This window comes from Melopsittacus undulatus, chromosome 1, assembly GCF_012275295.1.
Source record: "Melopsittacus undulatus isolate bMelUnd1 chromosome 1, bMelUnd1.mat.Z, whole genome shotgun sequence".
NCBI classification, from domain to species: domain Eukaryota; kingdom Metazoa; phylum Chordata; class Aves; order Psittaciformes; family Psittaculidae; genus Melopsittacus; species Melopsittacus undulatus.
The window spans coordinates 26,236,870-26,263,310 of record NC_047527.1 but is presented as its reverse complement, the minus strand read 5'-3'; the positions used below and the strand labels follow the sequence as shown (position 1 = coordinate 26,263,310).

Genomic DNA, 26,441 nt, shown 5'->3' with positions numbered 1-26,441 from the left:
AGGAGGCAGTGGAGGACTTGGCAGACATGCAGCTGAACTGTTTGCTGCATATGGAAAATGGTATGAATGAAGAGGGCTCTGGAAATAATTCAGGTACTCTCGTTTCCAGTGCAGAGTATTAGAAAAAACCTTCCTGAGCAGTTATGAAAGTATAAGCAATAAACCAGAAAATGTCACACGCTCATTCAGGCAAGCATACCTCAATTTGATGTTCCATAAGCAAATAAATTCCTGTTTGTGTAGCTGTAACACACTGAAGGATTGCTATGAGGAGTAAGCTGGCACAGGAGAATCTTCACTGCAGAAGTGCTAGCCAAGTTCTGCAAGACTAAAAATGAATGAGAAGCATATGTTATAAAGGAAGTCATATTCACTTCTTTACAGTATCCATCCTACATACGTAAAATGCAAGATAGATGTAATCAAGAAAGTTTTCATGCAGTCTGCATGCTTTGTGATTGCTCAGTGCTGAGTTATGTGCTCTTCTTGTAAATCTGTGGGAAATGTCAAGCAGGATATAACCACCAGGGTCAGACCAAAGTAGTATTAATGAAGAAAACATTTTGTTTCACCTTCCAACATGCAGCCTTTACAGAATTAAACAAAGGGCTGAGGCTGGCTCTGTAGAAGGGTATATCAAAAATATAAAAGTGCACTAAAGCTCTAAGAGGGAGCAAATGCCTGAGGACAGAATCAGCACAGAATAGCACACCATCAAAAAGCCCATTTCATGACCCAAGTTGGAAACAGCACAAATTCAAGTTTGAATTTCAGAGTGAAGGTAGTTTTACTTCCTTGAAAATATGCATTCTAGTTTTTAGAATATAGTTTCTTAACACTGCCCTGACCAAAGAAAAAAGGTTTTAAAATGGCAGAGTTCCTGATTAAGGAACATTGTTCTCAGCCTCTCTGTTCTTCCAGCAGAGACCAGCATCCCTGCAAAACAATTCTGTTGCCAAAATGTTCTTGATATATTATAAAGTATGTAACCACAGACTTGCTGGCAGCTGGAATTGTGCAGTCTTTATAGGCAGACTTAAAGAGCTCTCAGGAATAAATGACCATCTGTTACAGATAAAACTAAAGCAACTTGAAGCTAATTATTCAGAATAGTTGTCATACCTGTCTTTGAATAGTGTTTTTAAAAAGGGCAGCCATTTCTGTGTAAACATTAATTGCAGACCTGTCTCATTCTATGAAGGAAAGCGTGTTTTTACAAGATGTTACTTTAAAAGGAAGAAATAGGAGGAGCACTGACTTTCAGTAGAAAGACTTGGGCTGTTTCTATTATTCATTTGGGTCACTGAGGGTTACAGTATGGAACGCACAATATGATGCAACTTTCCTGCTTGTTTTCAAGTTGGATTACTGAGGCTGACTGGAGGGACATTTGTGCTTAATTCAGTTAGTTCACTTTCCTACGTGGATTAGTAGCCCATTCTAATGAAGTCCTGTTATCTGGTGCTTCTACTCAGTCCCGTGACTTAAGACTTGACTTGCTGGATCAGCAACTTCCAGATGCCCTTTGGCATGTAAGTACAAATTTTTGCCTTACTATTTAGCCTTGTCATTCATGGAAAATAAAAATCCCAGGTTAGTGCTCTTGAATTCATTAACTTTTTGCTCTGCCGAGAAAGCTTTATTTTCTGGAGGTTTACTTGTTTTGGAAATACTGTGCTGTATACCATACTGGCTTTCCAAAAGTACTTCATAGTAAGGGCAACACATTGTTTCAGAAGGCAAAGCTGATTGCGCTGAGTAAGTAATTTCTTTCTTTGTTTATTTTGATCATAAATATTATTTTGAAGTTTATTTATTTAAAATAAGATTTTTAACACCTGTTTTGTCTATTATTATGTCATAAATTAGAAAAGCCACAGATACATAATTCTCCAGTTCAGAAAAATAACTGAGTTGATAAATATTTAACAATAAGTAGATTAAATTTAAAAGAAAATGTATATTTTTTTAAAAGTAAACAAAAATATTTGGTTGTTTGAAATTAAATAGTACCTATGATTTTCAGTTAACTACTACTCTTTATTAGTCTCCCCACGTGAAAATCTTTTTGTTTTGTCCAATTGCACCACGAGAATAGACGTCTCTTTCTGTACAGTGTTAATAAGAAGTCTCGTGACTTTTTAAATTAATAAGGAATTAGACTGCATTTGTTTCACATTAACATCTAGGAAAATGCTCTAGGTTTCAGTGATGCATGGATGAAAGATATTTTTAAAAAAAATTCCTTTTGTCTTATTTCTATCACAACTTTCTAAGGAAGAGAGAGCAGCGGATATTTAAGCTGATGCTTCTGCCTGCTAATGACCTCAGTTGAGGCTGTTTGGAGAAATCACATTCCAGGAGAGTCTGGGATCTTCTTTCTTGAAAGCTCTCATTGATTTTAGTATTCATCCTACTGCAAGAAAAACAGCAACTAAAGGCAAGGCTAAACTGAAAGCGAGAGAAGAGGCTATTCATGTTAGTGTTAATCCACCCACCCACCCTGGTGAAACAAATGTGTGCTTATTTAGAGCAGCAGCTAGAGAGTCACTATTCAATTACAGTAGCCTTCCTGCTAAAGGAAGCAAGCATATCACCTACCCTCTGGTAAGCTGCTACCTTCTCTTTAAAATACTTTTCTTATATTTGGACTGCAGTAGCTTTTCTCTCAAATATCCTCTGTTTCTCCTAGGGGAAATCCATCCTCTGAGTGCAGTATTAAAATTGGAGCATGTGAAGCATTAATTCACTGAAAATTATTATAAACATAAAATTCAAAAACCAAAAGGAAATATGCTTGTTTCTTATTTAGTGGGATATGTTTTCTTCAGAGGAGATCAAAGTGGATTTTTTGGTGGTTTTATTATTGTTATTGCTAACAATTTATTATGCTGTTCCTTCATAAGGTATAATTTGATTTGTTTGCTTTATCTCTCTTATCACTGGAAAATGTTCAGCAGTATGATCTGCCACTTTAAGACTTGTTGGTGTTCATGCTCAGCATGTTTTGAAGACTACACATCATCTACACATTTTTGATAAACATAAATGTCCATGGTTGGAGAAGATTTTATTTTAAGTTAATCTGTTACATGTGGAGAGAATTACCCAGAGTGTACATAGAGAAAATAAGAGATTGCTCATGACTTTCAAAATAGCTCTCTACACATATATTGCTTTTTAATATACATAATTAAAATATGCCAGATTTTGGTTTTAAATGTCATCCTTATTGTCATTAATTTTCTAACTGAAACAAGAAAATATTGGGGCTCTACAGAATCACAGAATCAAATACTGGTTTGGGTTGGAAAGGACGTTAAGGTCATCAAGTTCCACCCCACTGCCATGGGCAGGGACACCTCACACTAAACCATGCCACCCAAGGCTCTGTCCAATCTGGCCTTGAACACTGCCAGGGATGGAGCATTCACAACTTAATCTTTTTGGGGGATCAGGGCTTGGCCTTTCTGCTGCATCAAGCAAACCTAGGGTTTTCTCAGCATCTGATCTCCCTGCACATCCCCTTTGCTTACCTGCAATCATGGCCTCCAGTTAGCACTTTTATTGTCTGTTTTGATTTGCTGTGTTCGTTGATGGCATAGCAGACTTTCATTAATAAACATTGTGTGGCAGTAGGCAATAATCACCTAAAGAAAAAGCCATGAAATTTTCTGAAATAATATTAAGGAGTACACTTGATGTCCAGCATGTTCCAAAAGAAGCGTGACCAGCAGGTCAAAGGAGGTGATCCTGCCCCTCTACTCTGCTCTCGTGAGAACTCACTTGGAGTATTGTGTGCAGTTCTGGTGTCCTCAACATCAAAAGGACATGGAACTGTTAGAACAAGTCCAGAGGAGGGCCACGAGGATGATCAGGGGACTGGAGCACCTCCCATATGAAGACAGGCTGAGAAAGTTGGGGCTGTTCAACCTGGAGAAGAGAAGGCTGCGTGGAGACCTCATAGCAGCCTTCCAGTATCTGAAGGGGACCTATGGGGATGCTGGTGAGGGACTCTTCATTAGGGACTGTAGTGATAGGACAAGGGGTACCTGGTTAAAACTTAAACAGCAGAGGTTTAGATTGGATATAAGGAAGAAGTTCTTTACTGTAAGGGTGGTGAGGTACTGGAATGGGTTGCCCAGGGAGGTAGTGAATGCTCCATCCCTGGCAGTGTTCAAGGCCAGGTTGGATGAAGCCTTGGGTGACATGGTTTAGTGTGAGGTGTCCCTGCCCATGGCAGGGCGGTTGGAACTAGATGATCTTAAGTCCTTTCCAACCCTAACTATTTTATGATACTATGATTCTATGACTTTTGAATGTCCTTGGTTTAGAAGGGAATCTGCTGAATGGAACAATATGTGGTATCTAAGAGAGATCCTCTGATTTATGTATCAGTTTTCTTGAATTAAAAGCTGAGAATATCACACTTCTGTAACTCCTGGCCAAGCCTTGTAGAAACATTTAGCAAAGGTTAATTGCCTCCTAAAGAAGGAGGCAAGCACTCATAAAGCTGTAAGTCCCTGAAGGATGGAAAGTGTCTGAATAATCCTGCCCTGACAAACCAGTCCTACACTAATTTATGGAAGAACTGGTTTTTGTTTCGGCTCTGGTTTTCAACTACTATTAAGCTGTCTCTATTCACTTTTATGTGTGATTTCTGGCAGTGGCTTGACTAAAAAATTAGTTATTGAGAATTACCTGTGCTTGGAGCAATTGTTTTCTTTAACTTCTCAGGTATCGGTCTGCAAGTTCCTTTCTGATGCTCTTTGTGCATACAGCTAAGAAGTAAACATAAGACTGCAAAGGATTTAGAGCCATTATGGCTGTTTGTGCTCTCAAGTCATTCTGTTTTCTCTCTAAACACTTTCCTGCATTAGTAAAAGGAATCCCTAAGGAAGTGCAGGACCTGAATGAAAACAAGGCTCTGAAGTTCTGTAGTAGAGAGCACTGGCTGACACAAGGCACAGGCAAGTGTTTGCAGCTGTTTTGTTTAGACTGCTGCAGGCTCTGAGGCACATCAGCATGATGATGCCCATCTGAATCCCTTATTTCCAGAAAGCAGTAGCTCTTTCTGCTTGCCTCAGGCTATGGAGACCAACAGAGCAGGGACCTTCCTTCATGTATGAAGCTTTTATGTCATTATCCTCAGACTTCATTCAGAAGAGCTACAAAATACCTGTACTTAATATTTTTGCTGCCATAAATTTTTCTTATTGCAGTAGAATTAGCCTCAAGGTACTCAAACACGCTAAAGCAGAATGCCAGGATGCAACAAACCTCCCTTTTTTAATTACTGCATGAATTAAGTTTTTCCATTCTCAGGAAGCCATTCTGCATTCCAGTCTGATAGAGGATTCACTGTAGGGATTTTTTACCTATCATAATACAGGATTTTCTAACTGAAAATGGCAACTCCCCTTTAAGAAGTGAATTTGTTACAGCTCTGATGGTTGTCCCAGCACATAAGCCTTCCCAGACCTTAGCTCATACTGGCTCTCATTTGGATTATGTGCACCCTCAAAATGTGACCTACAGAGATGTCCAAGTGACAGAAACAGAGTCATGCTTGAACAGCTAGGCTTCTTAGCTTAAGTTTTTTGGCAAACAAGCTCAAAGCAGAAGCAGCATTGATGGCCCCAGAAAGGGGAGGTGGTAGTATGAGGATGAAGTGACAGTGATGGCAGTAGGGCAGGACTATGGCCCAGGTTCAGTAGAACCAAAACAGCAAAATGAGGGAACCATAGTGACAGAGATTAGTCATATCCTCAAATTGTTTTCATCACTGCCTGGATTGTAACAGCAGTAAATTTCTTACACCTCACACAAAAAAATTCTCCTTTTGCTATTATACGGGAAGATCTGTAGAGGAGACTGTTTAATCATAGAATCATAAAATGGTTTGGGTTGGAAGGGACTTTTAAAGATCATCTTGTTCCAACACACCTGCCATGGGCAGGGACACCTTCCACTACACCAGGTTGCTCAAAGCCTAGTCCAACCTGGCCTTGAACACTGCCACAGATGGGACAGCCACAGCTTCTCTGGGCAACCTGTACCAGTGCCTCAATACCCCCATAGTAAAGAATTCCTTCCTAATATCCAATCTAAATCTCACCACTTCCAGTTTAAAGCCATTCCCCCATGTCTTGTCATTACATGCCCTTGTAAAAAGCCTCTCTCCAGCACTCTTTAGATAGACCTGTTTTAGGTAATGGAAGTTCCTATAAAGTTTCCCTGAAGCCTCTTCTCCAGTCTGAACATGCCCAAATCTCTCAGCCTGTTTTCACAGGAGAGGTACTCCAGTCCTCTGATTATTGCATGAAAACTTTGCTGAGAACTAGCATGATTCGTGCCTCAATCAAATCTTATTTATTTAAAGAAGACATAGTCCTGAATGAGGAAATTAATAAAAGCTTCAACATTGTGACTCCACTGAACAAAATCAGTTCATTGTCGAATCTAATGGGAATATTGCTATTAGCTTGGTGGAGGGAGGGGGGAAGGGGGCAGCGAAGGGACAGGCAGAAGCTGTTTGAAAGATTTTGTTCTCGGGTTGCTACTTTCTTGCATATTTTCAGCAGGTGTAAACTGGGATAACAAAACTACAGTAAGTTACACATCTTGGTTCTGAAAACTGAATCTCTTATACTTTGATTCTTAGGCTGTACCTATTCATTGACTTAATTCAGAGTTTGGTTAAAAGTTTTGCTAATGTGACATCTCTTTAAGTACAGAAGTTTTAACTGTTTTTTCTGCTACTTCTTTTTCTTTTTAAATGGTCTCATCCAGAGTCACTTATTTGTGAAAAACATTTCCTATGAAAGATCTGAAATAGAGAATAAAAAAATATGCAAAAGATGGTGTTACTTGAGAAAATAATTTGAACTTTATCTTTGTACTCTTACGAAAACTACAGACTGTGAAAGTTCTACTAGTCGTAAGTAGCATTGCCACTTTAAATGCTCAAATTCCCTTTAGCTACCAGGTTATCCATATTAGACATCAAAGTTCAGGTTGGATATCATGTATGTAAGTTACCTCTACAAGTTACAACCTGTCAATTGAGTTATATATTTTATGTATCCTACTTTACAGGAACATATATTTATCTCATTTGTCATTGAGACTCCATCTGAGGAAAAATGGTAGCCATTGGTTTTGATCATTACTGGCATAGCTTCGCATTCACGTTCCCTCCAGAACTGCTGCATTTTAAATTCTCACTCCCTTTGAGCAGTACCAACCTAAGTATTTGTGCATCCTGGCTCAGAGACAGAGCTCTGAATACCCACATTAAAAAGAGAATCATAGAATAGTTAGCGTTCGAAAGGACCATAAAGATCATCTAGTTCCAACCCCCCTGCCATGGGCAGGGACACCTCACACTAAACCATATCACCCAAGGATTCACCCAACCTAGCCTTGAACACTGCCAGGGATGGAGCATTCACAACCTCCCTGGCAACCCATGCCAGTGCCTCAACACCCTAACAGTAAAGAACTTCTTCCTTATATCCAATCTAAACCTCTGCTGTTTAAGTTTTAACCAGGTACCCCTTGTCCTATCACTACAGTCCCTAATGAAGAGTCCCTCACCAGCATCCCCATAGGTCCCCTTCAGATACTGGAAGGCTGCTACGAGGTCTCCATGCAGCCTTCTCTTCTCCAGGCTGAACAGCCCCAACATTCTCAGTCTGTCTTCATACAGGAGGTGCTCCAGGCCCCTGATCATCCTCGTGGCCTCCTCTGGAGTTGTTCCAACTGTTCCATGTCCTTTTGATGTTGAGGACACCAGAACTGCACACAATACTCCAAGTGAGTTCTCACGAGAGCAGAGTAGAGGGGCAGGATCACCTCCTTTGACCTTCTGGTCATGCTCCTTTTATGCTGCCCCTCATACAGTTGGCTTTCTGGGCTGCAAGAGCACACTGAAGCCAGCTCATGTTCATTTTCTCATTGACCCCCAAGTCCTTCTCTGCAGGGCTGCTCTGAATCTCTTCTCTGCCCAACCTGTAGCGTGCCTGGAATTGCTCTGACCCAGGTGTAGGACCTTGCACTTGTCATGGTTAAACTTCATGAGGTTGGCATCAGCCCACCTCACAAGCGTGTCAAGGTCCCTCTGGATGGCATTCCTTCCTTCCAGCATATCAACCGAACCACACAGCTTGGTGTCATTGGCAAACTTGCTGAGGGCATACTCAATCCCACTGTCCATGTCACTGACAAAGATGTTGAACAAGACCGGTCCCAACACCGATCCCTGAGGGACACCACTCATTACTGGTCTCCAGCCAAATACTGAGCCATTGACCACAACTCTTTTTTGCAGCCATCCAGCCAGTTTTTTATCCACTGAGTGGTCCACTTATCAAACTGATGTCTCTCCAATTTAGAGACAAGGATGTTGTGTAGGACAGTGTCGAAGGCTTTGCAAAAGTCGAGGTAAATTACATCACCTGCTAAAACAACTAAAACAACAACTAAATAAAAAATTTAAATATTGCAGATGAGGCACAAAAAGCATGAGTTAATTTTCAACTAGCCCTACTGCACAAGGAGTATTAATACAGAGTTCTGCCCAGGTTTCCAGCATGCTGCTGTCCTGATAGGCTCTCTGAACACCTAGAATCCCCAAAAGGTGTTTCTGCCAATATTTCACATAGCCATGAAAAGCAGAAACAGAGCCAGGAGGTTCTGAAAGTAGTAGCTCCTATAATTCCTTCCTCCCAGACCAAGGTGACATATTTTTTCTTTAAGGGACAAAGTGAGATGTAAAGGGAGCCACCTGTGTGTGGCATCCATCAGCAAACCATGGGGGACTCAGTAATCACGCTTGAACACCTATGGCAAATTAATATTTAACTTTAATACAATGTTCCCACAGTGCTCCTGTGGTTAGAGAAAGTGCCACTGGAATGAAAAAAGTGTTTAATCTTTAAAGATAGTTTGACATCTTTTAATCTTTAATCCTCATCACGCTTCCTTAGTTATTTGATCAACTAGGAAACTGAGTTGCCCCTAAAAAAGCTGGAAAAGAACACATGTAATTATAAATTATTCGGGATTGCTGAACCAGACTTGCTTTACAAAGGAAAGCAAACCTTTCAGAAAGTCTGGGGAGGGCAGGTTGTTCATTTCAAACTCACCATTGACGCATGTTTTAACAACATAAATTTGTGACCAGATGTTTTTTGATCAGTGTTGCGTGGAGGAGCTTTGATCTACTCAGAGAACTTGGCTTTAATTCATAGGATTTTGAGGGAGTTTTTTTGGAAGCATTTGGAGTGTATGTGGAGTTAGAGAAGGAAAGGAGAAATAAATTTCCTTTGAGATAGGCACTAGAAAAATTCACTGGTCTGAGTAAGCACCATTATGAGTCAGCAGGACCCAAGAGCCGAGACAGTCACTACAGTTGCGGCAGTCACATTTCCCTTCCCCATTCCTGAGCACCTCAGCCCCACAGACATGTCATGTGTGCACACTGCTGATTTATCCATGCAGCTAGGCAGTTACATTGTTTTTCCCAGCTCCAGCATATTTGGATCCTGCCATGCAAGCACCAGAGTGGGAAGCTTTTACGGTTGTGTTTGCAGGACTCTTACACAAAAGTGTTCCAAGGACAAGGTGTTCAAAACTCAATCCCTATGCATGCTAGTGGCTCCTACCCAGAGGTCAAGTGAGATTAATAATCAACATGCATCATTCACTGCAGCAGCAATCTCCTTTCTAGGAAAAGCTAAAGCTCTTTTCCTCATAGAGTCACAGAACTATAGCCCTAAAGGGCAGGGGAGCCCAAGACTGTTGGTTGATATTCAAGCATCGCTTGCTCCAAGCTCAGGAGTGTTGTGTCCCTGCTAGAAGGAACTGCAGCAGGAGGGCCAGGAGACCTCCTTGGATGGATGAGTTACTGAGGAAACTCAGAGGGAAAAAAAAGAGGCTTATAAAAGGTGGAAGCAAGGACAGGCGGCCTGGGAAGAATACAGGGATGTTGTCTGGGAAGTTAGGGACCAGGTTAGGAAAGCTAAGGCCCAGTTAGAATTAAACTTGACTAGGGATGTGAAATATAATGGGAAGGGATTCTATAGGTACATTGCAAATAAAAGACAGACTAGGGACATGAGTCCTCTACAGAAGCTATCAGGAGAACTGTCTGCCCTGGATTTGGGGAAGGCTGAGGTTCTTAATGACTTCTTTGTTAGCTGGATGGCCACATGCAAAGAGTTGTGGTTAATGGCTCAATGTCCAGCTGGAGACAAGTAACGAGTGGTGTCCCTCAGGGATCGGTGTTGGGACCAGTCTTTTTCAACATCTTTGTCAGTGACATGGACAGTGGGATTGAGTGCGCCCTCAGCAAGTTTGCCAATGACACCAAGCTGTGTGGTTCGGTTGATATGCTGGAAGGAAGGAATGCCATCCAGAGGGACCTTGACACGCTTGTGAGGTGGGCTGATGCCAACCTCATGAAGTTTAACCATGCCAAGTGCAAGGTTCTACACCTGGGTCAGAGCAGTTCCAGGCACAGCTACAGGTTGGGCAGAGAAGAGATTCAGAGCAGCCCTGCAGAGAAGGACTTGGGGGTGTTGGCTGATGAGAAAATGAACATGAGATGGCAGTGGACACTCCCAGCCCAGAAAGCCTGGGCTGCATCAAAAGGAGCGTGACTAGCAGGTCAAAGGAGGTGATCCTGCCCCTCTACTCTGCTCTCGTGAGACCTCACTTGGAGTATTGTGTGCAGTTCTGGTGTCCTCAACATCAAAAGGACATGGAACTGTTAGAACAAGTCCAGAGGAGGGCCACGAGAATGATCAGGGGCCTGGAGCACCTCCTGTATGAAGACAGGCTGAGAAAGTTGAGGCTGTTCAGCCTGGAGAAGAGAAGGCTGCGTGGAGACCTCATAGCAGCCTTCCATTATCTGAAGGGGGCCTATGGGGATGTTGAAGACAAACTATTCATTAGGGACTGCAGGGATAGTATAAGGGGTATCTGGTTAAAACTTAAACAGCAGAGGTTTAGATTGGATATAAGGAAGAAGTTCTTTACTGTAAGGGTGGTGAGGCACTGGCATGGGTTGCCCAGGGAGGTTGTGAATGCTCCATCCCTGGCAGTGTTCAAGGCCAGGTTGGATGAAGCCTTGGGTGACATGGTTTAGTGTGAGGTGTCCCTGCCTATGGCAGGGGGGTTGGAACTAGATGATCTTCAGGTCCTTTCCAATCCTAACTCTTCTATGATTCTACAGTTTGGGTTGGAAAGGACCTTACGATCACCAAGTTCCAACCCTCTGCCATGGGCAGGGATACCTCACAGTAGATGAGGTTGACCAAGGCTGTGTCCAAACTGGCCTTGAACACTGCCAGGGACGGAGCATTCTCCACTTCTTTGGGCAGCCTGTTCCAGTGCCTCACCACCCTCACAGTAAAGAACTTTTTCCTTACATTTCACCTGAACTTCCCTTGTTTAAGTTTAAACCCATTGCCCCTTGTTCTATCACTACAGTTCCTGTTGAAGAGCCCTCTCTGGCATCCCTGTAGGCTCCCTTCAGATACTGGAAGGCAGTGTATCAAGTGACCCACACAGCTTGACATTGGGAATTTCACCTGACTGCCATGATTTTTCAAATATGATAGACAGTGGCTCAGGAACTTCACCTGCCAGCTCCCTCAGGACCCGCAAATCGATTTCATCATTTTATCCTCATATTAACACTAACCTCCTGAGGCTAGAGCTCTTTAATACCTTTTTCTCTCTTTTCTCTTGTGTTCCTCAGCAGATAATTTTCAGATGGGTGTGGTTTGATGAAACAGATAATAATAAAATAAAGTTCTTCCTTGGATGAGAGGATGCCTGTAGGGGACACTCCAGCTGTATTAGAACACACTTCCAGGGGTACAGTGTCTCCTTATTCCCCAAGATAAAACTTCAGTGATGTAAGGTAGACTTACAATTCAAGGTAAACAGTGAAAGTGAACTTAGAGCTCATGAAAGCTTTAGGATCTATAATCAAGGACAATGGCCTCACATAAGCCTTTCAAAAGGTACAGAACAATGAAAGTTAAGTAAATTCACTAGTATGTGGTTCCTGGACTGCAAAATAAAAGCAGGTCAAACAGTTATTCTTTGTACTGTTTCTGCCTTGCAGGCTAATTATCTCATTCATGTGCACTACAAAAGATGTTTTCTCCTTTTCAGGTAATGATAGTTGAGGATGCCAGCCCCTTGGCAAATATGCTGCAATAAGAAATCCAAAACTAAGCATGGAGGAGCTGAAATGGACAGTATGGAAGAGACAAGTGAAAAAATGCAGATGAAAAAAGAAATCACATTGCTTAATGGAGTTTCTTTAATTGTAGGGAACATGATTGGCTCTGGGATATTTGTATCACCCAGAGGTGTTCTAATGTACAGTGCTTCCTATGGACTCTCTCTAGTCATCTGGGCGCTTGGTGGGATGTTTTCACTGTTCGGAGCTTTGTGTTACGCTGAATTGGGAACATCCATCATTAAATCTGGAGCCAGTTATGCCTATATTTTGGAAGCATTTGGTAGCTTTGTGGCCTTCATCAGACTCTGGTCTTCCTTACTAATTATTGAACCAACAACTCAGGCAGTGATAGCAATCACGTTTGCCAACTATATTGTTCAACCAATTTTCCCTCATTGTGAGCCACCATATGATGCAGTCAGGTTGATTGCAGCTGCTTGTATATGTAAGTAAAGTTATGATTCCTGCAAGTTAAGAGCTATAATTGTAGATATTCAGAGATATGGAGATTTTTCTGAATTTCTTTTCCTTCACCTGCTATTATGGAAAACAATTACTGCCTCTCTAAAACATGTTCCTAGGAACTAATAATCTTTTATTCAGACAGATTGTATTTGGGGCTATGATCACTAGAAGAGAGAGGAGAACTGCAACAATTTGGCTGGGTAAAACTATGACTGCTGATTAAAGATACATATATCTCTATGGATCACTGGCCTAATTGGCAGCCCACATTTGGTTCATGCTCTTTCTCCTATATTTCTTGCAAATCACAAAAAAAAAAAGAACAAAAAAATCATAGAATTCATATGGAATTAAAAATACTCTGCCTAATATGAGTGTTGCCTCTAGAGAAATTGTGTAGTTTAATCAGACACTCCACAAAGTTGACTTTATTGTGACTATATGATTTAGGTGAACAGAGGGATAAGTATTACAAATATATCCCCTAGTAGATGGACTGCATTCAAAGTATTTTCCTTATAAATATTGATTTGTCAAGCTAGGATATGAGTTCCTTTGAGGGTGTACTTAAAAATGGCTTAAACTGTACAACACAGCAAAAACTTCCTAAAGGGTAAGTAATTTTCCATGGAGGCAGTACTCCAGGTGGGGTCTCATGAAAGCAGAGTAGAGAGGCAGAATCACATCACTTGACCCACTGGTCACACTCCTTTTCATGTAGCCCAGGGTACACTGGCTTTCTAGGCTGTGAGTGTACATTTCTGGCTCATGTCCAGCTTCTCATCAACCACACTGGCTGTTGCAAATCAGCTCCCCATCCTTCATGTGCCTTAGCATAGCTTCTGGGAGGATCTGTTCCATGATCTCCCCAGGCACAGAGGAGAGTCTGACAGGTTAGTAGCTCCCAGGGTCCTTTACCTTCTTACCCTTTTCAGAATCGGGTGCATATGCTCCTCTCATGCATATTCTTTTTCTCCGCAGGTTCCTTAACATTTATTAATTGTGTCAATGTAAAGTGGGGTACCCGTGTACAAGATGTTTTCACTTACGCAAAAGTTATGGCCCTTTTCTTGGTGATATCTGTTGGCCTTTACAAAATTGGTAAAGGTAAGAATCATTTTAATTTACTTAAATTCTTAAAAATGAACTGTATACGAGTTTCAAAATCAGTGCAGGAAGATCAGACTCATTCACACGTAATGAAATGATAGGGATTTTTTTCTGAAAAAAAGAAAAAAACAAACCTAACCCTGCTTGTCACAGGAAGATTACAGAAATGTTCTCACTTGTTAAGCAACGGGATGTTAATTTTTATTCTATCCTTCGTGTGGATGGAAGACCACATACCTAGTTCTGTATTGCTCGAGTTGAATAGCAAATAGCAGCTGAATTAACATCAGTTTAGTGCTAAGCAGTTTAAAGTCAGCCTCAGTGTCTCTGATTCGTGCTGAGTAAAGGCTAGTGTTGCTACTTGCCCTATGACAGGAAAACACAGCAGAAGTTGCCAGACACATCCTTTCCATTGCTCCTCAGACCACAGCCCCTGGTGCACCCATGGCAGAGAGGCACTGCACCAGCCTGCCAGGGAAGAGCACAAGGAAGGGAGGCACATGTCCTTGCCTTTGTTGATGAAGAGATGTGCATGTTTCTAGAAACTAGGGAGAAGCCTGTGATATGAATCACTCTGGTATTGTAAGAGATCACAGGACAGATGAGCCACCTCCTATTAGCTGTAACTGCACTGAGCTGAATACACTGAAACACTTGAGAATAGTTTATTCCTGTGCTACCTCTGATCTTTGCATGACACTAGATTTGCTTTTATTGATTTGGGCCTCTGATACAGGGAAGTCTCTTTTAATTCTAGCTCTCTTGTTCAGCTACTAAGGTTGTTTCATTTTCCTTTCCCATGAAATTCCCAAATAGCCACTCTATTCAATTGAAATAAGGATGGTTCCCCTCTTCACATCAGGAATTGTCTTTTTCTACTGCTGAAACTAGCTTATAGAACTTTATAAGCATGCTTACTTTTCCATGTTTGCTGTCTTTCCTTTCCTTGGCTGCAGTTGCATTAGCTGTTACACTTTAATGCTTCAACAGCTTTTAAGACAGCTTTATTGTTTAGCCATTATCTGTGCATTTCGGTTGTCACCACTTTGTTCAAGTCTAAAGAAACCTAAACAAACGAACTCAGTCCTAAAGGCATGAAGATGCACCATTCCATGAAGGACTAGTTTTCCTCATGAAGCTGCTGCAGTTTTACAAAGGTGTGAGCCCATGATGTCCTGTCCCCACAGTCATAAATTTACCTATGCTTCCAAACTGTGTCCTTCAAAACTTCTAGCCTGCTTGCTGGCATGCAGCTGCCAGGATGCAGCTTGGCCAAGGGGCCATTCCCTCTGCTCCTGCCTCCATACAGCCCACACTAGTTCCTTTGCATTGCTTCATGGGATCAGAAAGGGTAAAGGCAGAGAGGAAACATTACTCTGAGGAACACAAAATGCTGAGGGTTTTTACTGGTAGTCAAGGTCTCATCTCTGCTTTCATTAAGCAGAACAGAACACTTAAATACAGAAAGGACTGGAAAGAGGAATGATGTAGACTTCTGGAGGAAGCTGTGATCAGGTCAATGCACTCTGAAACTCAGCAGCTTTTTTAAAGAAAAGAACCGTTACAACATTTTAGCCATGACATATCCTTTCTGCTGTGCTCAGTTACACCTCTTGTTTTAAAACACTGAATACTTATACTGAATAGATCTGATGTTGAATATGAACTGTCTGTAGTGAAGAAAAAGAAACAAAACCAGTTTTCTTGGTCCTCTTGGATTTTTCTTTTTTTTTTTTTCCTTCCAACCATTTTCTCCTGCAAAGTGTGTGTACATCTCATATACCTTCACCTTCCTCGGCTTGAACAGTCTCCTTGTAGTTACTGCTTTTCAAAGACTGAATTGCTTTCATGGTATCTATAACCTCCTTAGTTTAACCACAATGTGAAGTTGTTTCATTTTACAACAAAGACCTTACTTTCTTCCTTAATATATGTTTAAGCATGTATCTGTGTTTCTTAATATTTAACTCCCTTTCAGTTACATTAGATAGCTGATTTTCCTTCTTGCAAACTCAGTAAAGCCTTTCTTCCCCTTTCCAGAATCACAGTGAAGGCTCAGACAGATTCTTTGACATTTTGTCTATTTTGCAGCAGGTTTTCATCTCAAACAATTGAGCTAAACTAGAGGAGAATTTTGAAAGGAAGGCAAGTCTCCTCCCTTAATTTTAGAAGCACCTTTGTGGGACAGAGCATGCCACTGAGAACCATACCTCCAGGATATGAGCACAGATATGAGGAAGAAGTATGAGATAGATTCAGGAATTGAAACTGGGTTTCCAGGAGTGCCTCTGCCTGGCTGACAGGGCATAGCATGACTTCAGTATGGCTCCCTCCTTCTGTAGGCTAGACAGTGATGCCCACAAGATGAGCACACTGCGAGTTCTGGCAGAATTATCCAAATAATAAAACTTGAGAAAATATCTTCTGCTGTCTCCCTGTGTAAAGAGCAGCTGTCTGACCGTCTGACTGAAAGTTTCCTACATGTCAAGTGAAAATACAAGCTGTGCCCTTTTACAAATAGTCATGAAGCCTGAATGAAGTGGGCTTTTATTTCCTTTTGGTCAGCTGAGACTTCTACTGTAGCATCCTTCTATGTCATAATCCTTGAAATTTAAGAGGCACCTGTCATTTGCACAGGAGAAACAGAAAACCTGAGAGCCCCATTCGAGGGCTCGGCAACAAACCCAGGGATGATTGCTTTGGCTCTCCACTCTGCGCTCTTCTCCTACTCAGGATGGGACACACTCAACTACGTCACCGAGGAAATGCAGAATCCTCAGAGGTAAAAGCATGCCTTTCCTTTGTATTGCTGAAGTGTCCTGGTAAGACAGAGGAGATGGCAGGATCAGCTGCTCTCTATTTGTTTCCAAGTGGAAATTTCTCAAACTATTTTCTCTGTAAAAACCTTCTCCTTCTGAAAAGAAGTATGAGAACACTTTCTGATTACTTCCTCACTTACCAACTATACCACACTAATAAATCACTTGTCTGCATATACATATTTTACACCCTATACTTCAGATGGCAATTTTTAAAGAGAACAAAACCCTTTGAAAAACAGAAAAAATCATGTATCCATCCAGCCCCATGAAACTCCCTACTTTTTTTTTCAGTCAGACAGAAAAATTCTTCTTCCAGGACTGGTTTTGCCACCAACAGAGTAAGACTCTGTTGGTTTTATGTCTGTTTTACCATGTGATCTTCATCATTACTGTTTATGGGCAAAATGTTTAATTTTGCTCAATACAAAAGGTTAAGCAGAAAAGTTCACAAGTAGCACTGGAAATATCTCTGCCCCTCAAGTGTGCATTTAAATCTCATTGCTTAAGTGAGCTCTTAAATCGTTTCATATGCAATTTATAGGTATAAATGTACTTTTCTTTCTCTGAAACTTGTGACAGACCCACATCAGCCAACTATGTTGCTTATGGAATTGTTCCACATATGGCTGCATGTTATTTTGTAATCCCATGATTACAAACTTATGTAGTACAATGAAGCCTTGGGTGACATGGTTTAGTGTGAGGTGTCCCTGCCCATGGCAGGGGGGTTGGAACTAAATGATCTTTATGGTCCTTTCCAACCTTAACTATTCTATGATCCTATGATTCTATCCATTCACAAATGCTTGAATTTGGGAACAATTCTACTTAAATATTCTTTATTTAAAGAACAAGAAATAATTTATCACTTTCCTTTTGCAGGAATCTACCTCTTTCTATTGCAATTTCAATGCCTATTGTGACTGTTATTTATTTGTTGACTAACATAGCATACTATGTAGTGTTGGACATGTCGGCCCTCCTCACAAGTGATGCAGTGGCTGTGGTAAGTTGTATAAAATAATTAAGAAAGTTACTGTATGGATGACACTGCATGAAAACCTCAGGTAGCACGCTTTTTGGCAAAACTATTGAAATATTTCTATGCTGAAGATTATTGCTTTGTTTTAAACTTCATTTTCATGTAGGAGTACCAGTATATTGGCAGGTACATGTAAAGATAAATCTGCTCTTGTAAAAAAACTCTTGTATACTCTACAAATTCTGCTCCTAACAAGACTTCATTTTAGAAGATGTTTTCACTAAGGCCAGAGAGGGAAAGAGCTATGCAAAGTCTGGGTGGTTTTGCTATCATTCCAATGTATAGTGTGTGATGTTTCATGCTGCAAGATCACAGCAATATTTTCAACACAAAAAGGTGAAATAAAATGCTTTTTAAAACCTTACCAATATTTTATACAAAAGTACATTTATAACTCATGGATTACTATAGCCATTATTTGTCAGAATAGGTTAAAGCCAATACATTTTCTTCTATTACATCATTGACTTGATCTGGGCTTAGAAATGTTGGGGGGTTTAAATCCTTTTTTAATACATCTGCCATTTCTATTTTGATACTGATCAGGTTTTCCAAATTCTAATTTCCCAAGTCATTATCAGGTGTCATAAGAAAGGATGGACTATGACACAGTATTTGGTGGGGTGTATTTTCATAAGAATGTCTTAGAATTGTCCATATGCTTAATATGAGAAGCCTCACTATTGTTTCCTTTTTCTGTTTACAGACATTTGGTGGTGAAACCCTTAGTTATGCTAAGTGGATAATTCCTATAGCAGTGGCCATGTCTTGCTATAGTGGCTTAAACTCATCAATAATTGCAGCATCGAGGTATGAAATACAATATTTATTTTAACTAATTGGAAAGGAATAATTTATTATTAATCTGCATTCTTTACTACACAGTAAAGTGTAAAAGTAACAGTTAATGTTTGCTATGTCAAGTAGTTCATTTGTATGGAAGGATTGTTGCAATCTGATATGTCTTCTCATGGTCAGCACCAACTGATAAACTAAAGCCACTTGAGAAGAGGAGAGCATTTACAACAATTAATAAAAAAATTAATGCTGCCTTTGTCAGAAAGCAACACTGTCTGGTTAAGTTTTCTCTTTTCTTAGGCTATTTTATGTTGGAGCCAGAGAAGGACACCTCCCTGACAGTCTGAGCTTGATTCATGTAAAGTGTTTCACACCAGTCCCTGCTCTCCTCTTCAATGTAAGTGACAACCCAGACCTGTGCCTGGCTGAGGCAGCCAGGCATTCAGACACAGGGAGTATAACACCTCCTCTCTTCCTGGGCTTCTCATGCACTGGAGACACCTTCCTCAAATGCCCACAGTATCTAAATCTCACTGAGGGTGGTAACGGTGGTGGTATTTTATCTGGCAGGGTTTTTCCAGCGGAAAGGGCATGGGTTGATTTACATTCATATGCTCTCTGAACAAGATTAGTGAGGAGGAAGTACAATAGCATTACTTAGAAAACAGAGAATGGCTAAATATATAACAGTATACACATGAGTTGTATAAGCCTTTATGTGAGTTTTCAGCGTCTCTGGAAAAGAATATGACAGGAATATCTCTCAGACCCTGCCATAGGCTGGTTTTCTAGAACTCTTGTTACAACAGAAGTGACAATGTACTTAAAATTAAATTCCTGTTGTCAGATACATGTAGCCATATTGACATTTTTCCTGCTGTCGCTATACAATAAATTACACAAAATTGAGGAATAATAAGGCATAGAATTACTGCAAATTATTTTGATAAATGGTTCATAAATCTACCAGATTAAAATAAGGGGGATGATGTGTGCAAACAGAGAAGGTAGAATCATTCCAAATTATTTCACTGTTGTTTATTTGAACATATATATTATTTGGTGTCTTTCATTACCCTCTGTTACATATGGCTAATGAATACATTATCATACCAGTCCTATTTGACATCACGTAATTTACTAAAAGCTGCAATCTCATAGTCTGGGGCTCCTCATCCAGACTTCTTAGGAGGGTTTTCTGTTGGTGCTGAAACATAACAAACCTGACACCTCTTCAGCCACATGTAATGGCATCACTGCTGTGTTTTTTAAGGAAGAGATAACAGCACGTTTCACACAGAATATTTGCAGATTTCTGAGTTTTAAGTACAAGGACCTGATATCCTATGTCCTGAAAAATATGTTGGAAACAGCCCTTTAATAACTTTACTACCTCTTTATTTTCACATTAAAAAGTCTTTGCTTTTATTATCTCTAGGGCTTAATGACTTTGATTTATCTCCTTGTGGAAGATGTTTTCCTCCTCATTAATTACTACTGCTTCAACTACTGGCTTTTTGTGGGTCTGTCTATTGCAGGATTAATTTATTTGAGATACACTCAGCCACATCGACCCCGGCCTATCAAAGTAAGTAAACAAGAGAGGAAACAATCCCTAAAAGCCAGTTAATGCATGTGTTTATGTGATCTATAATACCACAACCATAACATTGCCAGTTCAATTACAGAGTATTTATCAGCCGTAGAAATCCTTTCAACATAGAAGGTAAGAAATGAAGGAGCAAATCCCACTTGTTTCCAGAAGAACATCTGTTCTGGTACTATTGCTGTGAGATTTAAATGATATTTGCCATTTCCTTTTCCTTTCATTCAAACTTACAAATATCTTTATGTCAAAATAAATAAGGCCTGGGGTTCTTAGCACCTCCTGAAATGACATTCTTTTGTATTGCTCATAGAGGAGCTCAGTAGAACTATTGATGTGGGCTCTAAAAAGGTTAACACTCTGATCAAAATTACATAACTTAACAAAGTTATCAAAATCCAAAGCTCATAAATGCTCAAATTTCTGCTCATGAAAAAGTTCAAAAGCTTGAATAGTCAAATATATTTTGATTGTTCCCTACCCCTGCATAGTGGTTATAGACAGTAAAATGCAAGTTTGACTGACTGTAGGAGAGCACCTGACACAGAAACAAAGTGTGCCTAAAACTTGTTTCTAGTTTTAATACAGTGATTGTCCAGGAAGCAGGGAGGGAAATGCACAACTTCCCCCAGGCACACAAAATCACATGCTGCCTTCCATTTCACTGCACTCTGTTGGTTCCATGACTTGCATTTTGACGCAGCAGTGATGCAGCAAAAACTATGAGAAATCCATATGCAATCTAAACATTTCTTCCTTGTCACTCTCACTTCCAAACCTTGGGAATCATTTTTACCAACCCATTTTTTTTCCATTTAAGTGTAGCATCCTGATTATAAAAAAACCACATGGTTCACAGGCATAAAATATCCTAAGCACCTACTGCTACAAGCTTCCAGTCTTCCAAAGCAGACCAAATTTTCCTGAAGCATGTTCATGTTTCATTTCCAAACTCTCCCCCAATATATGGTTAAGATAAAGGTTAACTCTTGCTTTACTGGCAGTTTTGCTACTGACTCTACTAAGGCAAGGATTACAGTCAGATTATAGGCAATGACTGTTTAATTCCTATCAGCATTTGCCAGCTTAGTCAATGTCCCAACTCCACATATACCTTTTGCTTTTCTGAAGCATAGCAGTTGGTTTTCATTGACTTACATTTTTTCACTTTTAAAAGGAAAAGGAGTTATTTATACCATTAAACACTCACGAGTTTCAGCTAGTGTTCAAATGTCAACTCCCGGACTCCTGAAAAGGCTCATTACTACAGGCAATGAAAAGTATTTTAGTGCAAAGCAAATCCATAGAGGTTATTGCAACTTTGCTTACTTGTGGTATGATATTTGTTAAGTGCCCAGGAGAAATGGCTGTAGCATCAACATGCCAACACTGATAAAACAAAACCCAATAAAAATTACAATTAAAAATTTGCAATTGAAGTTAGAGGGAAAACTACCCATTACTGCTCAGTTTTAAAGCACTGCTTTCAAAGATCAGTCTCTAATTGGAAAGAAATTCAGCTTGTGCAGGCCTGAAAGCAACAAAATAATCAGATACTCAGGTGTGTACCAAGTCAGAGGCTCTCAGCACCATACACATAAGCTAGCAAATTGTACTGACTGCAGGCAATAAAAAATCCAGTACATAATATAGTCAATAGCTATATTTTTATTATTGACATGTCTAATCTGCAAAACCTGATATTTTTACTGCATCTTTTAATGAATGTTGGATTATTTTTTTTTATTTCTTTTTTTGTCTCCACAGCTTAGCCTCTTCTTCCCTATAGTATACTGTTTATGTTCCCTTTTCCTGGTCATAGTTCCTCTCTACAGTGACACAGTCAGTTCCCTTATTGGCATTGGTATTGCCCTCTCAGGCATTCCTGCATATTATTTAGGAGTTTATCTGCCAGTTGAAAAACGACCTAAATGTCTACAGTGGCTCTCTGGTAAGCAACATAGAATCATAGCATGGTTTGGGTTGGGAGGGACCTTAAAGATCATCTAGTTCCAAACCCTTTGTGTCTAAGGACACCCTCCACTAGACCAGGTTACTCAAAGCCCCATCCAGCCTGGCCTTGAACACTGCCAGTGATGTGGCATCCACAGCTTCTCTGAGCAACCTGTGCCAGGGCCTCACCACCCTCACTAGGAAGAATTTCTTCATAATATCTAAATCTAAACACATGTTCTTTCAGTTTAAAGCCACCCCCCTTTTCTTATCCCTACATGCCCTTGCAAAAAGTCCCTCTGCAGATTTCTTGTAAGCCCCCCTCTAGGTACTGGAAGCTGCTATAAGGTTTCCCTGGAGCCTTCTCTTCTCCAGGCTGAACAAGCCCAGTTCTCTCAGCCTGTCTTCACAGGAGAGTGCTCCAGCCCTCTCATCATCTTCATCACCCTCCTCTGCACTCACTCAAATAGGTCCATGTCCCTCTTGTGCTGAGGACACCAGAACTCTACACAGTACTCCAGAGGATCTCTCAGGAGCAGAATAGAGGGGCAGGATCACCTCCTTCAACCTTCTGGTCATGCTCCCTTTAATGTAGCCCAGGACACAGTTGGCCTTCTGGGCTGCAAGTATACCTAATGGGTCAGGTTCAGTTTCTCATCAATGAACACCTTCAAGTCCTTTCCTCAAGGCTCCTCAATCCAGTCTCCTCCTGGGCTGTATTTGTGCTTGGGATTGCCCCAACCCAGATGCAGGACCTTGCATTTCACTTAGTTGAGCTTCTTCTCAAAGGCCCACTTCTCAAACCTCTCCATGTCCCTCTGGACGGCATTCCCTCCCTCCAGTGTGTTCACTGCACCACACTGCTTAGTGTCATCAGCAAACTTGCTGAGAGCGCACTCAATCCCACTGTTCATGTCGCTAACAAAGACATTGAACAGGACCAGTCCCAACACTGATCCCCGAAGGACACCACTTGTTACCCATCTCCAGTTGAACACTGCCTTTAACCACAACTCTTTGATGCAACCATCCAGCCAAGTCCTTGTCCACTCAGTGAATAACATCTTCTTGTCCTACTCAGTGTGCTGAGACTTTGAATGCTTGCTCAAAAGTAAGAAAGAATAGTGTTTCCTGGAATCCTTTTTCTTTATGAAGATTTGCTACACTTTTGTATATGACATGTCTGAGATTTTTTGATTTATCACATGGTCCTGAGAACAAAAGCATCCATACCTGCTCAAAACCATCCAATATGTGGATGTAATATGGTCATCTAATATTTGTGGTGTTGAGCCATTTCAACATGTTGGCTCGATAAAAGCCAGGTAGGATTATGAGTACTAAATGCATGCAGTTTGATACCCTGGTAGGCAGAAATACCAGAACACCACTTTACTTCCTGCCCAAGGAATGGAATATCTGCATCAGCGGAGTACGTGTATTTTTGTAAATTATGAAATAATGAATTGCTGGCCTGAAGGGTAATTTCCACACCTCAAATTTAGACAGCCTTGAGAAACAAAACTAACATTTTTATGCAGTTCAAACTCAGCTATCAATCCAACAGTTCAATGGAGATGTTGATGAAAGTCTGATTAAACACAACTTTTTGTTTAATTATTGAGCTTCTTTTACCTTTAGCTATTTATAGAGTGCTTTATCTAATTGATTAAGGTACTTTAAGATTTTCCTAATATTTGTGTAGTGCTTTCAAATCCTGAAAATACGTGTATTTGTCTAAGATACATTATAACTTTGTCTCACACATTTTTGCTATTACAGCTACAACAACAAAGTATGTTCAGATGCTCTTCTACTGTGCTCTGTCGGATATAGACATGGAACCTGCAACAGCTAAGAATAAATAGACCTGCCTTGACATTGAGAATTGTGCCTTGACATTTCTTATCTGGAGTAATCTTTATCTTCTGAAGGTCTCCCCATGTGTTCAGTTACACTAAAGCACTAACCACAGTACTATGCATCAGTTTGATGCCCATTAATTTGTGCTTGTTTTATAAATCACTCTGTTTTACAAGATGTTTTAAAAAACCCTGTTAATAGTGACTTACCATGTAATACTTTGAAACTATACAGCACTGTATGAACAAACATTTATCAGCAGATAAGTGCTAAATAGTACATTAATCGCAAAATCATATGAAAAAGTATGAGGTCTCATCACAATCCTAACAAATAAATATATAAATTTAACAAAAGACAGGCTATATATTTGCAAGATTCAAAACCTGAGTTAGGAAGTAGAAGCCACAGTGTACTTCTAAAGATATAATTAAATTCTGGAAAATGGAAAAATTTCATAATTTAAACTGGTAGACCTGCTTCAAGTCAACATATTATTAGTGTTAAACTACTCTAATGCATAATTCCTTACATGCAGAGTTTACCAAAAGGAGAAACCCAAAGTTTTTGGTCATTGAAATTCTGTGAGAAATTCTTGTTTAATGACATCCCACGTTCATTACCCTTTTGCAGAAGAGGCATTTTGAAGAAACAAATTAGATCACAGTAACTGAAGCACTTTTGCTTTCCAGCAGATCAACCTGTCTTGGAAAACTGACTGAATCATGTTCCAGCTAGTGCATATTCAGGGAAATCACCTTTTCATAGTGTCCACTGCTTGCCTAGAAGTATCAAAGGTGTGACTCCATGAATGTACTGATTTTTTACTGATTTTTTCCAGAGTGAAACTTATTGAAGGAATTCACAAAGCAAAATTAGAAACTATTGATGTTTACAAAATCCTTTGAGCCCCTGCCCAACCCTTTCAGGCCACACCAGCTCCTGCTGGCAAAGTAACCTGCAGGTCTCCTACTGAGCATGCAAAAAGCCACCAGCACTGGCTGCCAGGTCTTTTTGTCACCTAAGTGCCTGTTGCACAACACGCAGCCCAGGCATGTGCACTGGACAAGAGCACCCACCAGTGGATGCCATGGAAGAAAAAGGCAGTTAAAAACTAGGACTGATCTCTTGACCATTGAGTTTTTCAGTGTGGCACACAAGAATGTGTAATGAGTCCTAATTCTTAGTGCCCTGAAATGGAAGAGACAATAACTGTCATTTAAAAAAAACCATCAGCCCTGCAACCTAGACCATAAAAAAACAGCTGCTCCAGCTCTAATATGGTTTGCTGATATGTATTAGTGTTTGTTATCCTTGTTGTCAAGGTGTACATCCTTTCTGTAATTATATTTGAGTACAGCATACATTGTTTCTAATTTGAATTTCAACATTCCTACTCAATTAACACCACTTAATGTAATTTAATCTTATACAAGTCCCTGTAGCTTCTAGAATTATTGTCTTCTATTGATGTCTGCCCAGAAAAGGAGCAATGGAATAGGTAATCATTGCTACTTAAACCTCCCTGCATTTCTTCCCTATTTTGTGAAGTCATTTGCAGGATTGTAATTTCATGCATCTCCAACACAGTGGTTGCTGACAGGGCTCCTGTAAAGCCTTATATTTGCATTTCAATGTCATCTGCTGTAGCAGTTTCCTTTCAGTGGGGTTTTCTTTTGATACAAAAATGAACAATAAAAATGCACTAAATTGAGCTAAACACGAAGATACCAGAGAAGCATGCTTTACTTTTTGAAAGCCACCACTTTCAAGAGCTAAAATCACTTCAGTATCATAATCACAAAACAAAAAGAGGAAAGAAGAACATCCCCATGTACTCCACACACACACACCACATACCTTTTACAGTACAGCACCATTTTGACCCTGCTCTATGGCTGTACAGAAATACTGCCTTTTTGCCCCATCTCTCACAAAGCACTGGTTAACAACAGAGCCACAGTCCCAGACTGTATCAGGGCACAAATAGTACAAACCCTGCAAGTCAAAACTGAACATGCAAACTAAACATGACAGTCTTTGCTTCCACAGAGTTCAACCTCATGCTTGGGGCTGAGCTGTGTGTCACACCAAGACAGCACAGTATCATCCTCTGAAGTTCTTCCTTCCAGGACCAAAGTTCCTAAGTGATTAGTATAACAAGGGCTACAAAGACCATTTCCATAGAGAATTCTGAGCTCAGCAACTTCTTTGTTTCTGTTTTTTGCCAAAATCTGTTTTTGCATGGATCTGTTAACTCTCTAGGCATGATGCACAACTCATTCATTTTCTTTCTTTCTGGACAGGAGGAAAGTAGTGGTCAGATGCAAGGCTATAAATGTAAATAACTTTATTGAAATTCTCTATGGAATGAGAAATGTTACTGTGTTTGTTGATTTTTCCCTCCTTAGATATAATACCTGTAAGTTGTCAAATATCTAAAGCAAGTCATAGCTGCTGAAGTGTTTAAATAAATAAACATTTGATCCTACAAATGTTGTAGTTGTGTGGTTTTAAAAC

General features: G+C 40.2%; 1 protein-coding gene across 1 annotated transcript; it reads left to right on the top strand.

Moving 5' to 3' along the window:
- The first annotated feature begins 721 nt into the window (after positions 1-721).
- LOC101868206 (Y+L amino acid transporter 2-like) lies at positions 722-26,347 on the top strand. The gene is made up of 10 exons (XM_005150849.3): positions 722-1,532; positions 12,190-12,707; positions 13,709-13,834; positions 16,475-16,619; positions 17,542-17,665; positions 18,408-18,511; positions 18,800-18,896; positions 19,938-20,087; positions 21,873-22,056; positions 23,841-26,347. Exons 2-10 carry the CDS (start codon positions 12,206-12,208, stop codon positions 23,924-23,926), a joined length of 1,518 nt encoding a protein of 505 aa, XP_005150906.1. The 5' UTR covers positions 722-1,532; positions 12,190-12,205; the 3' UTR covers positions 23,927-26,347.
- Positions 26,348-26,441: the final 94 nt, after the last annotated feature.

What these genes read in the sequence shown, in the direction of transcription:
- LOC101868206 (XM_005150849.3), top strand. Translation starts at nt 12,206, where the DNA reads ATGCCAGCCCCTTGGCAAATATGCTGCAATAAGAAATCCAAAACTAAG. An exon ending in GAAATGCAGAATCCTCAGAG is followed by an intron (nt 16,620 to 17,541) that starts GTAAAAGCATGC and finishes TTCCTTTTGCAG; the next exon opens with GAATCTACCTCTTTCTATTG. An exon ending in TCAATAATTGCAGCATCGAG is followed by an intron (nt 18,512 to 18,799) that starts GTATGAAATACA and finishes CTCTTTTCTTAG; the next exon opens with GCTATTTTATGTTGGAGCCA.